Source organism: Ochotona curzoniae, unplaced genomic scaffold (genome assembly GCF_017591425.1).
Source record: "Ochotona curzoniae isolate NIBS_2020 unplaced genomic scaffold, NIBS_Ocur_1.0 contig_2723, whole genome shotgun sequence".
NCBI lineage: Eukaryota > Metazoa > Chordata > Mammalia > Lagomorpha > Ochotonidae > Ochotona > Ochotona curzoniae.
The window spans coordinates 27,232,663-27,247,896 of NW_024465573.1; the positions used below are offsets into that span (position 1 = coordinate 27,232,663).

The 15,234-nt window shown below is 34.3% G+C and overlaps 1 protein-coding gene across 3 annotated transcripts in view; it reads left to right on the forward strand.

Annotated features, from left to right (window-relative positions):
* Window positions 1–15,234, forward strand: part of SLC36A4 (solute carrier family 36 member 4) — a 52,450-nt gene that overhangs the window by 5,364 nt on the left and 31,852 nt on the right. For 2 of the 3 annotated variants that reach the window (XM_040977147.1, XM_040977148.1), the window contains exons 2-6: window positions 5,721–5,844; window positions 6,930–7,020; window positions 8,140–8,228; window positions 9,507–9,602; window positions 15,041–15,125. In XM_040977147.1, coding sequence (XP_040833081.1) covers window positions 5,721–5,844; window positions 6,930–7,020; window positions 8,140–8,228; window positions 9,507–9,602; window positions 15,041–15,125 — 485 coding nt within the window. Of the gene's footprint in view, window positions 1–5,720; window positions 5,845–6,929; window positions 7,021–8,139; window positions 8,229–9,506; window positions 9,603–15,040; window positions 15,126–15,234 lie in introns of those variants that run through there. The other variant, XM_040977149.1, reaches the window with a different exon arrangement.

Sequence of the window (15,234 nt, forward strand, 5' to 3'; positions counted from 1 at the left end):
TCCTACTGCTCTCCACTTTGCTCACTTCTGGCCGACTACTGTGGCTTCTTTCCTTTTCCTCAGACACCCCACAGAGAGCCTCAACAGCCTTTACCTTTTTGCTGCTGCCTGGTCAGATGTCCTCAGTCCTCACTATTGTTCCTCCTTCAAGTCATCTTCATTTTTATTTATTTATTTAATTAATATTTGTTTGAAAGGCATGGTGGAGGTGACATCTTCCATCTTCTGGTTTGCTCCCTAAATGCTTAAAACAGCTGGGGCTGGGCCAGGCTAAAGCCAGGACCAGAGAACAAAGCTACAGTCTTCCATGTGAGTGACAAGGACCCCAGTTCTTGAAGCATCACCTGCTACTTCCGAGAGTTTACATTAGCAGGAAGCTGGGCTGGGGAGTGGTACTTCTCATATAAGGTATGAGTATCCTGAGAGACGTCTGAACTGCTAGGCCATATGCACACCCAGGTGGGCTTTAGCATGCCATTCTCAGCGAGGCCGATTTTGACTAACCTATGTAAAGTTATAAACTCTCTCAATCCCAGATTTTCTCCTTAGGTTTTAACGCTATCTGGCTTTTCTCTGTTTCAGTTATTATGATATTTATTATTTCTTTCCCTCACTAGAGTTTGAGCTCCATGAAAATAGGATTTCTTTGTTTCAGCAATGGTTGCATCCCCAGTATCTTAACAGTGTGCTTAGCACACACTCAATATTGGGGCCTTGTCATATTAACAGTTGTGAGATTGTTCAGTCAGATGGCACATGCCTTCGGTGTTGAGGGGCTGTTGACAGCAGATACTGGTGAGAGAATGATGACAGTCTCTTAGGAGAGACTCATGAGAATGATCCCAAACCAAAAAAGTGTGTGAGGGCTTGTCCCTCTTTGCATCAGCTCCTGAAGTGTGTTCTGCCTGTGGTATTGCTGTGTATAAAAGCTTTCTTAGTTCCCGTCATTCTCCTCAGTAGCAAGTCAACAGTTGAGCCAGAAAAAAATAACTCCTTTTCACATCTATGCTTTTCTGAAGCAGGTAGCCAGAATGAGTATGGACACCGATTGGTTACCCCAACACCCCACTACTGTTCTTCAGATGTGACAGTGTGAAATAACCAAGGGAGAGGTATGGTGGCAACAACAGATGCTGCTTTTTTTTAATCTGAAGCAGAAGTCCTTCAAAGGAAAGAGAGTGTAGTTGTTGAATAAGGCTGATTTGAAAACTTTTCAAGTTTTCTAGCTGAATGGCCTGCACTGTACTTGCACTTTCTGTTTCAGCCACATTAAAGTTTCCCAAGCAGTAAGGATCCTCAAGCCTAATTTGCCCTCACTCTCTTTCCTGACTACTTGACTCAACTTGTATGTAAATCTCACCCATGGATATCTAGACTTTCATGGTCTATTGTAAGGGTTAAACCACACGTCTGTCTAACTATATTGCTTCCCCTAACTTTTTTATGTAACTTTTTTTAATTACTTGATTTAATTATTCTTGATATTGTATCATTCAAGCTAATGTATTCAGTTCTAAAACTTGATTGTTTTTGCTGATTGTTTAAACAAATATAAGGTTGTTACAAAGTTCATGGACAATTAAAAGATGAGTTAATTTTTTTATTTTTATGTAAGGAGTCTTCAGAGTTCATGAAAAGTATGTATTTTGAAAGAAAAAGCTGCCTGGATTTAAAAATTGTTTTGTGGTAAAGCATACATCTTTTAATTCCATTTTCCTATGGACTTTTTAAGTACCCTTGTATATATATCTTATTGTGTAATGTTATCTCAGGAACTTAGATGATAATTGGTGAGAAAGTCTTAGAGATTTTTCAAAGTGCAGTTCAAAGAAAATATGTTTAAGTAGTAGAACTTAGCTAAAGATGTGTTACATTGCAAGTTCTGCTTTGATGGGGTTATACAAATGTTAAATTCCTAAGCAATTTTCTTTTTCTCAAGTAGTTTCACCTTCAAAAATCTACTTTTTAAAAGTCTTGTGAAAGTTGGAGTAGTTACCTGAAATAATTAAAATTTTGCTTAAATTTTAAATGTGGTGAATGAAATGCATTTATGACAAAGAAATCTAAATGTAAATAGGTGTTTTCACAATAAATCATATTTATTGTTTCTTAATCTATATAATAACAAAGAAATAGTGAATTTTGGGACTAAGAAAAGGCGTAACTGAGATTACAAAGTTGAATAAAATAAATAAGACATTTGTAGAACATTGTTCTCAGCTAACTAGAACTTGGGAATCTGAGTTCACAGTATAATACTCTATTTAAAAACTTACTTCTGCAAATTACAGGGCTACTATTTATGGATAATTGTAGCTATTTTAAATTTTGCCTAAAAGATATTAAAGATAAATTCTCCAGTGATACATTAAAAGTAATCATTTGAATTCTTGTTTTTAAAAGTTTTTCGAAAACGTACCTTTTCACTGACTTTCCGTTGTTGCTGTGGACTCTCCAGTGGTGTTCTTCAAATGGCGGGTTTTTCTGTTAAATATTGGCAGTGATAGCTATCTTTATGAGAACAGAGAGTATATTTAGTACAACACAAAAGATACTGTTTGGCTCTTGGCAGAAATTAGAAAGTTGAAATAGATGGCAATTTGGATAAGTGGAGTTCATGAAAGAAAATGAAATTCAGTCAGTAAAAGAATACATTTAGGACTGAAAGTAACAACATGTTTCCATTTGAAGATGAAACTCATGTAACTGGTAAAGGTGATTGTTTGGGGTTAGATATTAGATATCCCACCCTGCACTCTCCCAGTCTGTGTGTTTAAGTCTTAACTCCAAGTATCTCAGTATGGAACTTTATTATGGAAATAGTGTCACTCCTAATCCAATATGACTAATGTCCTTATGAAAAAGAAACATCTGGACACAGAACTGATTAGGGGATAATGTTGCAAGAACACAGATGTGGTCATTTACACAATGAGAGAGGTTTGGAAGAGAACCTTCCCTCTTGTCCCTCAGAGGAAGCCACTTTAATTCAGATTTCAAGAGGCCCTAGAGCCTTGAGATAAAAAAGGTATTTACTTTATTTAAGTCCCCATTTTTGTAGTACTTTGTTATGGTAGCCTCAGCAAGCTAGTACAGTTACTTCACAGGATAAAATGTCAGTTTACTACCTCTAGTGAGTTTTGCTAGCATACAGAAAAAAGGTGCTGCTGAGGATAAAGGTATCCTAATCCATTGCTGGGAATGTAAACTAGTGTAAAAACCACCATGGAAGTCAGTAGGAAGATTCTTCATGAGAATAGATTTCATGACATGACCCAATCATCCCATATACCCAAATGGATTCTGTATATGAGAGTTACTCTAATGCCTTGTTTATAGCACTAAGTTCACAGTAGCATCTGGATTGGAGCATGTTCATTTCTGTTTTAACAAATTCTTTAAGATTTATTTTCGGTGCCACGTAAATCATTTTGTAGCATGCTATTTTACTTCCTGTTGTAAGTGTTCTATCTTTCATGCTGCTGTTCATATTGTTTTATGGCTTTTTATTTAAATGAATGTGTAGTAACTGTGTAATAGACTATCCTATCCAGATATGAAGACACAATGCAGCATGTATCTCTACTTGCAAATCAAGGATGGACTCCCAGTGAACTGTTAAATATATCTTGACAATAGGATGCTGGACTCTCTGCCATTGTGTATACCTACAGTATCAGGATACACTTAAATGGCAGATTGATGGACTTAATGGCTGTTCATGAAGGACTGTACATTGAAATTATAGAGGGGAAGCTGTCGAGGTGGAACTTGAGCGGGGAGGGGATGGATGGGGGGAGGAGATATCTCAGAGCCTATAGAACTGTATCATCATCATCATCGTAAAAGGATTGTTTGGGGGGGGGGGTGCATATGGATGGTGTGGTGGCTCAATAGCTTAACTTTCCACCTGCAAGTGCCAGTATCCGCTCTAAGCTCTGTTCATGTCCCGTTGCTCCATTTCTAGTCCAGCTCTCTGCCTGTGGTCTTGGAAGGTAATGATGAATGGCCAAAGTTGTTAGGACCCTGCACCCACATGGGAAACCCTGAAGAAGCTCCTGGCTTCTGACTTCAGATCCACACAGCTTCAGCCGTTGTGACCATTTGGAGAATGAACAGTGGATGAAAGATCTTTCTCTGTCTTCTTCTCTGTAAATCTGCCTTTCCAATAAAAATAAAATAAGTTAAAAGATATTTATTTATTTACTTGTTTTGAAATTCAAAGTTACAGAGAGAGAGATATTCTATCTGCTGTTTACTTGCCATATGGTCAGTGCTGGACCACATGGAAGTTAGGAGCCTGAAACTTCATCTGTGTCTCCTGTGTGTGTGGTGGCGACCCACACACTTGGGCCACCTTCCTCTTGTTTTCCTAGGCCATTATTAGTAGGGAGTTGAATTGGAAGTGAACAGCTGGAGCATTTGGCACCCATATATGGAATACTAGTGTTGGCAGCAGTTCTATAGCTTATTTGAATGCACACTAAGAGTGCAACTTCTTCTTGCCAAGGAATGATTTAAAAAGCAGAAAACTGGTGGTAAATGTATTGATACTGATTGTGGGTATACATCTGAAAAATGAGTAGAGATGTGATAGAACAGTATGTAAAACATCACATGTACCGCCCAAAGTAGAAATAATGTAATTTTAAAATGAGAAAATAGGATCAATTGGCAAAGAAACTAAAATCAGTTAATTCATATGTGTGTAAAGGTATAATGAATGGCTAAGGTAGCCAGGAGTGTAACTGAATTTGATGTGGGGTATGATCACGAGCTGAAGGAGATTTCTAAGACTACTATCTTGGTACAACTGAACAAGTAGAGTATGGAAAGTACATTGGATGATGTATTACATGAAAACTAACTTGAACTTGTAATTACAATGGAAATATTTCTTTGACAAGTATGTGCTTATGATAGGATTAAGTGGCTTAATATAATGAAACTTATACTCCAGCATTTCACAGAAAGTGATTTATATTTGAGAAAAAGTGACAAAATATTAAAAATTAGTGACTATGTAAAAATGAGATTTTTGTATAATTCTTATGCATTTAACATAAGCTTTAAATTATTCCAAAGTAAAAAGTTAAAATTTTTTACTCATTAAGAAATAAGTTGCTTAGTTGTTTCAGCTCCCTATTATATAGATTTGTTAAATATGTTTGGATAAAATAGGTTTCCACTTCTTTAAAATATTCTGTACTTTGTATTTTAGTGTTTAACAGTGGTCATCTTGGCAAATTTAATGATGAGACACAGTTGTGACTGATGTTGTCTTTGTCTCCGAATGCCAAATTATGGTAAAAATTGTTAGATGTAAAAGCAAATTTTGATGCTAAATATTAATAATGAAATGATTTTATGATTCTTAATGTTTTTGAAATGATAATTGCCACTTACCAATAAAGTGCGAGTTAAAGCTAACTGGAGAGAAAAATAGTTTTTTTTTTTTCATCTTGAAATTCTGTGATAAAGATGTGGATAAAGCAGAAAAAAATTTTGCATTGAGCATTTTAAGCTTTTTTTTTTTTTTACAATATGCTGCATAATGCAAGTAAGTCTAGTTGTTCCTTTAAAATATACTAACACTCACAGTTCTGATATGAATGATCTTACTTAGGATAGAAATAATAAAGAAGAGTAGCATTCATTTATAGCAGCTTTATTCCAGTTATCGAGGTCATAATAAAGTACTGTGTTTTTCTTCTCTAAAGATATGGATGTCATGAGACCCTTGATAAACGAGCAGGATTTTGATGGCACATCAGACGAAGAACATGAGCAAGAACTCCTGCCTGTTCAGAAGCACTACCAGCTTGATGATCAAGAGGGCATTTCGTAAGTTGTGCAGCTTATAAGTTTCCATTTATTGTCTCTGATCATAGAGCGTGTAATTATCTTCTACAGACATGGAATTTTACTAGATTCTACAGAAGATACAAAGTGGATGAGATGTAGCCTTTGCCTTGGAGGAGTTAGTAGAGCCATGTGCATAACAAGAACTACAATGACATGCAGATGCTGTGGCTCTCTGCAAGTAACAGAAAGGTTGGAGAAGCAGCCTCTGATATGGCTGGATTTGGACAACTGGGAGTTAGTAGACACATGCTGAGTGAGTCAAGTTAGAAACAGTCAAAGGAAAGCAGTGGGGCTTTCTAAAAAACATTTCTGGTATTTTTGTTACTAATTGAGTTTGATTCATTTGTACTGTAACAATGACTTAATGAAGCAAAGTAACATGGAATTTAAGTGATCATAATAGGAGAGTATAAATTGAAGAAAAATTTAGGCAACCATTTTGTTTATTACATCTGAATTTTATGCTCTTCCTAATTCCAATTTATTTCTTCTTGGTAAAGAGACTTCCTTCAGTAGTCTCCTAGAAATTATTCCAGGTTAGCAACCGGGGGGGGGGAGAGGTTCATGATCTCTGAATATTAATTGTTTCTCTTACCTGATTATACATGCATATAGTTTTGAAGCCTATATTTTTATTTTATTTGGCTTTTTCTTTTAATTAACTCCCACTTATATTGATGACTGCATATCAGAAATATTTAGTACTGTGATTACATACAGTGTCAATAAATTGCTGAATTTTGTCAGCCTAATCTTCAACAGTGTTCTAAAAATTATCTACAGCGATGTTGTCTCATGAGAATTTTCTTTATTATTAATTTAGTGTTTGCAAAAATACTTTTCACTTAAATATCTAATTTCCACAGTAACTCTTTGTATGGTACTTTTGGTAGAAAAATTAGGGTTTGACTAAGTTTTAAATTTTTCTTTGGTGGAAGAATGAAAAATGCTACTTAGTTCCTTGCTTAGTTTAATTTTCAGTTTCCCTGTATACTAACGCCGTGAATATGATTTTGATAATTTTAGTTCTAAAATGACTAAGTTTCAAAACTGTTACTTTTCAGATTTGTCCAAACTCTTATGCATCTTCTTAAAGGAAATATTGGAACTGGCCTTTTAGGACTCCCATTGGCAATAAAAAATGCAGGCATAGTGGTAAGATTTATCTTTGTAATCTCCAATTATGACATAGTAATCAATTTCTAGCAAAACTTTTATAGGCTTGCATCTAGCTTGGTCAAAGATAACTGGGGGAAATTACTTTAGATAATCACTAAAGTATTGGCTATTGTATTGATAAAATTATGTGAGCTATATAGTAATATCTAGTGGAAAATAATTTTCTTGAATTTTTAAATTAGTTGTAATATTTGGTACATAAATAAGGAAACCCTTCCAGCCCTCACACAGTATTTAACTTTTTCCTGTATTTTGGTTTATCCAGGATTTGAACAGTAAACTCATAGTAATAAATGTATTTATAGAGAACTTCGTTTCTATTTTGAAACCCTATAGTTTTTAGACTCAGTGAAATATGAAATTTTCGCACTTAAAGAGTATAATTAAGAAATCAGTAGCATTATTTTTAAAAAATCAAATATTTAAGGCATAGAGACAATTATTTTGCTTATAGAGAACTTTAACATGGTAGAAATAATTTATAAAGTAAAAAAGTTATATTTAATTTCTAAATAGAACAGTTCTGAAAACATCACTTTTTTCAGAGGATGGTTGTTTTATTTACCCTAATTAGAGCACAGACATTTCTGAATATAAAAATAAACTGGCAATATATGTTTTAATTAATAAATGTTTAATGTACACGTTTTTAAATAATCATTTTGTAAATACAGTTATGAAACATTGTAAGTGTCCAACAGGTAGATTGCTCTCATTCCCTGTTTGATATTGTGCTTTTTTAATAAGCTCTTAAATAATGATGCACTGATACATACACTTATCATGGTGGCTTGCTACTTGTTGTAGAGTTGCCATTTTATGTTGTAGTCTGTCCTACTTTATTACATATACATATTTTGTATGCTTCAGTATAGGTAGCCACATTGCTAAAATGGAATAATACCTAGTAACCTTAATTATCATTTGAAATTCTTCTTATATCAAGTTTATTAATTTTCTCTTATGCAAATGACTGGCTATTTATACAAAAATTTATTCACTATAAATGAGTAATTCAGTGGTTCATTGCTTATAATATCATGTAAATTTTCTTAAGCTTAAATATTTAAACCTTATAAATTTTCTTTCCCACAGCTTGGACCAATCAGCCTCGTATTTATAGGAATTATTTCTGTTCACTGTATGCACATATTGGTACGTTGCAGTCACTTTCTATGTCAGAGGTAAATGTGGATTTGTTAAGTCTGGTTTTTTTTTTTTAGAGCTGTGTATTTATTTTGAGCACCAGATGTTCATATTTCTGCTGTGCTTTGTACCTAGAAGTATTTCCTTTAGCCTGTTATGGAGAGAAATCTAATGAATATGGAAGGGGTATCGTTTCATATGCTTTAGATATGGATTAAGATATTAATTTTTCAAAGGGTATTCTTATTAATTAAGTAGAATTTTCTTTAGTGCAAACAGAAAAATCATTAGACATAAAGGAAATGGAAGTAGACATGTTACTTTTAATTATTATATGATGATCTTTCATTTATTAGTAAATCAGTTTGGAATCTAATGCCTTGGATATGCCTTACTGATAATGTGATTTTACAAGCATCAATAAAATAATATTTTTTCTTTATTTTTGTATCATAAAATTAATTTACTTTTTAAAAAATATATTGCCTATTCTGATAGACCAATATTCTTGGTTTTATTCTTTTTCACTGTTATTAAATGCTGTTAAATCATTGGATAATTCGTAACAGTGAATGCCTGGGACCAGTATTGTGGCAAGCACATTAAAGTACTTCTGTGATTCTGTATTGTAACACTGGTTTGATTCCTTGCTGCTTTGCTTCTGATCCAGCTCCCGGCCAATGTACTTGAAATGGTACTCTCTCTCTCTTTTTCTCTCTCTTGTTTCAGTCCTTCCTCTCTTCCCTCAACCCTTCCTTGCTCAGCTTTTCAAATAAACAAATGAATCTTAAAAACATAATTGTATCCTTGAAAAAGAGGAGAGAGCGAGTGCAAGTGCATGTGCAAGCACTAGGGGTTGGAGAGAGAAAGAGTGAGATGAAGGGAATGGAAGAATAGTCACCTCATGGGCTGTTTTGAAGAATAAATGAGATATTATAAGTTACATATGAAACCCTATACAAATGGATTCTTAGCGCTGTTCTCACAATGGAATAGATTAGATATGAGCAATGTAGTTTATATTTTTAAGTATTTGAAGTGTGGAGATAAGTGCAACATTGGTTTAAAGTTGTATGATTCCTGCACATATATAAAACTTAGCAATAGATCAGGATAATTATCTTGAGAAGATATGACACAAGAAGGTCAGATGCAAAATGTAAAAAATGTTAAGGCATGTTTCAGGAGTGTGTGTATATCTGTTCATACATTGCACTGAATTTCTTATTCCTGGTTATTTCGTGTTCTTTTCAAGGGTTGGTTCATGGGCCAACTTAAAATTCTTTTTCCAACGTGTGAATGTCATTAAATTACAGGTTTAAAAAGCCAACACTGGGTTATAGTGACACTGTGAGCTTCGCTATGGAAGTAAGTCCTTGGAATTGTCTTCAGAAGCAAGCAGCATGGGGACGGTAAGCACTTCATATAATGCTTATATGTTTTTCAAAATTATGTTAATTTTTAATGGTTTAAAAAATTTTTATTGGGGCCCGGCGCAGTGGTGCAGTGGCTCAGTGGCGCAGTGGTTAAGGTCCTCACCTTGCATGCCCGGGATCCCATATGGGTGCCAGTTCTATCCCAGCAGCCCCGCTTCCCTTCCAGCTCCCTGCCTGTGGCCCGGGAAAGCAGTCCAGGACAGCCCAAAGCTTTGGGATCCTGCACCCACGCGGGAGACCCGGAAGAGGCTCCTAGCTTTGGATCGGCATAGCATCAGCCGTTGTGCTCACTTGGGGAGTGAATCATCTTCCTCTCTATCTCTCCTCTCTGTATATCTGCCTTTCCAATAAAAAAATAATAAAAATAATTTATTTTAATTTTTGTTGCTGTTTACATAGTTGAAACTTTTGTGTTTTAAATGAATACTAATTGTATACTTTAATAGGTTACAGTGAAACATTTCTAGACATGCAAATAATGTATATTGATCAAATTTGGGTCATCAACATTTCCCCTGTTTTGGCATTACTTTATGATGGAAGCCTTAGAGTGCCTTTTTTCCCCCTATCTTTTCATAAAATATACAGTAGGTTATTATGAATCGTGTCCATGATACCATGCTTGTAGAACACTAGGGACTTAATCTTTTGATCTAACTCTGATCTGGTACCCATTATCCAAAATCTTCCTGTTAGCTCTTACTACACCAAGGCTCTATGTGTCAGTATTTTGTGTTAATTTAGTAGCTTCCACAAATGAGGACTAATGTGATAACCATCTTCCTGTGTCTATATTATTTACTTAGTATGATGCCCAGCAGTACCATTCATTTTTCTGTGATAGAATTACTTCATTGTGTATATAGTCTGTTCTTATGGTGGTCACCTTGGTTGATTCCATATCTTGGCTATTTTGACTGGTAGTATAATGCACATGGTATAGTGGGTATTTCTCGGATATGTTCATTTCATATCTTTTGGATATATGCCCAGTAATAGGATTGTTGGGTTATATAGAAATTCCATTTCTATAATTTACTTATTATGTTGTAGATTGTTTTATTTTATTATGGGAGGTTTTCCCAAGTGATTCGGAATTAGAATTTTTCTCTCTGTTTATTATCAGAAGTGATAAATCCTTTAAAAAGCATTTCAGAATTGCGTGTAATAGTCCAAAAATGATTTCAGACTTGATTTCCATGGATAAGAAGTAAGAGTTTTTGTCCTTGTCCTGTGGCATTGTCTGTACTTACAAAGCAATAAACTGCAGTAAGTATGACCATTTTAAAATTCATTCTTGCAGACATAACTAGTAAATACTTATTCTTATGTTCAATCACAATAATTCATCTGAACTAGCCTGAGATATAGAAATATTTATTTTAAATGTACACCTGCAAGCTATTTGCTGTAAAAGAACATTGTTTTTTCCCCCCCATATTTACCTTTTAAATTCAATGTACCTATTATATTACATTTATGTTTGGTAAACCACATAGTGGAAATAGACTTTTGAAATGTTTTAAATCAGTTAGAAAAAGTTACTGTGCTTGTCTTTTGTGCTGTTTTAAACTTTGATTGTTCAGCTCTGCACAGGCATGAGTCAGGCCTGTATTTGCAGCATCTAACACAGGACTTGATACTTTGGACAACTGAAAACAAAACAAAACAGTGAATATTTCCAAATGGGAAAGAATTGAAAGCATTACATTTTGAATATTTCTATTGTCTAGTTCACATGTGCTACTAAAACAAAACTAAAGACTGGGTCATTTCTGTATAAATCTGTGAAATCCAGAAGGCTCTCTCAGGTTTGATGTCTGCTAAAGGTTGTGATTTACTTCTAGGATGGTAAGTGGATAGAATCTTTAGTTCAGGAACACGTGCAAATTTGTATCTCAGAAGTGAAAGGCTTTAAGTGTATTTCACGGACATTGCAGTTTTGGTTCCAAATCACTTGCTTAAGAAAATACTTTCCCTACATCCTCAGCAGTATTTAATGTTTTTGATTTTGGAGTGGTAACTGTTCTAACAGGAGTGTTGTGAGACCTCATTGTGGTTTTTATTTGCATTTCCCTGATGACTAGTTATCTTGAGCATTTCATTTGTTTGTTGGCCATTTGTAATTTATCATTTCAAGATTGCCTGTTTGTGTCTTTTGCCCATTTCTAAGCTAGATTGTTAAAAAGTGCCCTCATCCACTCTTGATGGAAATGTAAACTAGTATAACCATTATGGAAGACAGTATGAAGATTCCTTAAAAATCTGAAAATAGATTTACCATATGAAACAGCTATCTCACTCCTGGAAATTTACCCAAACAAAATCAGCATTTAAGAGTTATTTGTACTCTCATATTTGCTTAGCTTACAATAGCTAAGATTTGGAATCAGTCCAGATGTCCATCAGTTAGTGACTGGGTAAAGAAAATGTGGTATGTATACATTGTGGAATGCTGCTCAGAAAGAAAAGGAATGAAACCCTATCTTTTGCAACAAGGTGGATGAAACTGGAAATCTTTATTATTAGTGAAATAAACCAGTCTCAAAAAAGCAGGTTTCATGTGCTTTCTCTGATATGTTGCAGATAATGTAAAATACAAAAATGTGTAATAATGACTTTGGGATATGAGTATTGTTTTTAGCCCATGTTTAGACTCCAGTGGACATGCAGTCTTTGAATATTATGATTAGTGGTGAATTAAGCTTATGAATATATAGCTGATTAAGATTATATCTTTGCAAAAATTTATGAAAAGAGGGAAGGAAAAGTTGTCTTGCGGGGAGCAGGATAATGGGGAAAGTGTGGGTGTCTTGGAAATGTATTTATGGAATGTACAAATTATTTTCTGTTTATTTTAATAAAAAGTTTAAAATAAAAATACTTTCTTAGTGACGGGTGTTTGGCTCAACAATTAGGATCAGTTTAGATGTCTGTCATGTGTGCTGACATTGTGGTGCAGTTGAGTTGAGCCACCCCTTGTGATGCTGCATCCCACACTGGCTGTGGCAGGTTGGGATTGGGAGCCTGCTAAGTTCACAGAGACCTCCTGCTGGGTTTAGTTCAGGTGTTTTTTGTTTTGTTTTGTTTTGTTTTTTGTTTGTATGTTTTTTGTCTTCCTTCAGGTAAGAATGTAACAGGGAGTTATATGTAGAGGTGAAGAGAAAATCATGGTTTGATTAAAAAACACAGGGGTAGTATGCACCCAAACATGAGTGCAGACAACCTCATGAACATTCAGTTCATTTCTAGTTTCAAAAAAATCTCCATACTGTTTTCTGTAGTGACTCTGCTATTTTATCCACCCCTCAAGCATTTGTTACTTTCTCTCTTTCTAATAATAGTCATCTGACAGGGTGAGGTAATATTTCATATGGCTTTGATTTTCATTTTCCAAGTAGTTAGTGGTTTTGAGTGCATTTTTGTCATGTATTTGCTGATCATTCGAGTTTCTTTTGAGAACTATCTTTTCAGGTTCTCTTGCTTTTTTTTTAATTGGACTTTTTGTTGCTGTTTTTGAGTTTCTTATATATTTTAGATAATAATCTTCTGTTGAATAAGTAGCTTGCAAATATTTTGTCCCATTCTATTGATGTTTCTTTACAATGGAGATTGTTTTATTTACTGTGTATAGCTTCTGAGTTTGATATAATCTTGTTTGTCTAATTTTCCTTTTGTTTACTGCCCTTTTTTAGGATTTTATTCAAAAAAGTCATTTCCTACACTGATGTCGTAAAATGTTTCCACTATGTTTGTTTCTGGCAATTCAGTAGTTTTAGGTCTTACATGTAGGTCTTTAATTCATCTTGAATTAATTTTTTGTATATGATTAAAGACACCCAATTTTATTCTTCTGCATATGTATATCTAGTTTTGTTAACAGAAATTCACTGAAAAGACTATCCTTTCTGCAATTTTACAATATTGATGTTTTTTTTATAATTTTTTAAATTTTCTCTCTGAAATCAGATAACAATACTTACTATGTAGGATTATTATGGGTTAGATAAGATATTTTTATAGCACCTGGGTAACTGTTAATATAATTGTGTCAAAATATTTTAAATAAAAGAAAATAAATCAACAAAAATGTTGCAATTTTATTATTTCAGGTAAAGTTGTAATATTTAGCTACATGTTCGTAAGACATTTTATACATGGATATGTTATCACAACTGTACTCTTTCATCTTATTGACTTTGTATAATCAAAGTCAAATAAAAATAGGACTAGAAAATAGGGAATACCAAGCCATTAAGAAAGTAACAGCAGCACAAATGGTATGCACAATATGGACTAAAGGGAGAAGAACAGTATTAGTAGTTTGTGATTCAGTGTGGCAGTTCTGGGAATTTTAAGGAAATCTGACTTGTTTATGAGGTTTTCAGACTTCCTAATAAGCTGAGTAGGGGAATGAAGGAAACAGAACCTAGAGCCCTAGAGACTTACCGTATAACCCAAGATTGCAAACTACAGCTTTATTTCTGCCCTAGACTAAAGACAGCTTTCTCTGCCTGTTTTATGAAGAGTGGTTTTCTGCCATAGGTGGCTGGAATGATTGTTGGTTGGAACAATAAAATCATAGCCATATTTAAATGTAGTTCATCAGAGTGGAGAATTGAATGATCTCAGTTTATCAAGATAAATTACAAATGAGAACCCTGATGAACCATGGAGAGAAGTACAGTGCTGACAGTAATGAAGATCAGCAAGAGTGCTTCCAGTGTCAAGGTGGTGGAGCACGGTATAATATGATTTATAAGTGCATACCGTAGTAGCAACCAAAATGAAAAGGCTTAGTCTACTTATTAATAACATATAGGCAAATTTGTACCTTGGTTATTGCCATACCTAAATAATACCATTGTTATTGATGTCTTTGAGGATCTTCCTTCCCTACTCACACAGTTTTCTTCAATATCTCATTAAAATAAGTGAAGAAAAAAAAGCTTTTGGAGACCTTGCTTATGATAAGATTAGGACCATGCTTCCAGTTCTGTCCCATTCCGTATTCTTGGTAGTGATCTGGACAACAGAGTGCTTGCTTTACTTGCAGATGGCATCAAGCCAGGAGGGATGGGAACTATGCTGGTTGATCTAAAGAAGATTTCTGAGAAATAGGAGAAATGGGCTTAATCGAAAGAAGGGTTATTTGTAACTTGGTACCTTTAAACTGTCTAATTTCCCAACTAATGATGGATAAAGCTTAGCATTTAGTGGGACATCTTTTGCTCTGTAACAGTCTTAGCAACATACTAATCATAATTATGAAACCTTAATTAAAACAAATGTTTTACTTCTTATTTAAGGAAATTAAAAACATATGCTTTCATAAAATGTTTTAAAATAGCTAATAAAGTCTGTTGATCTTGAGCAGGCTTTGTTGATATTTATTTGCGGCTATCTCTTCACAGGAGTGTGGTTGACTTTTTCCTGGTGATAACCCAGCTAGGATTCTGCAGTGTTTATATTGTCTTCTTGGCTGAGAATGTGAAACAAGTGAGTATTTTCTCCACCTAGTAAGTCATTTTATTCTAATGCCTTAAGTATGGCATTATATTTCTTTTGTGGAATACATAATTAGTCTTCTCTTTCTTAAGTTGCATTT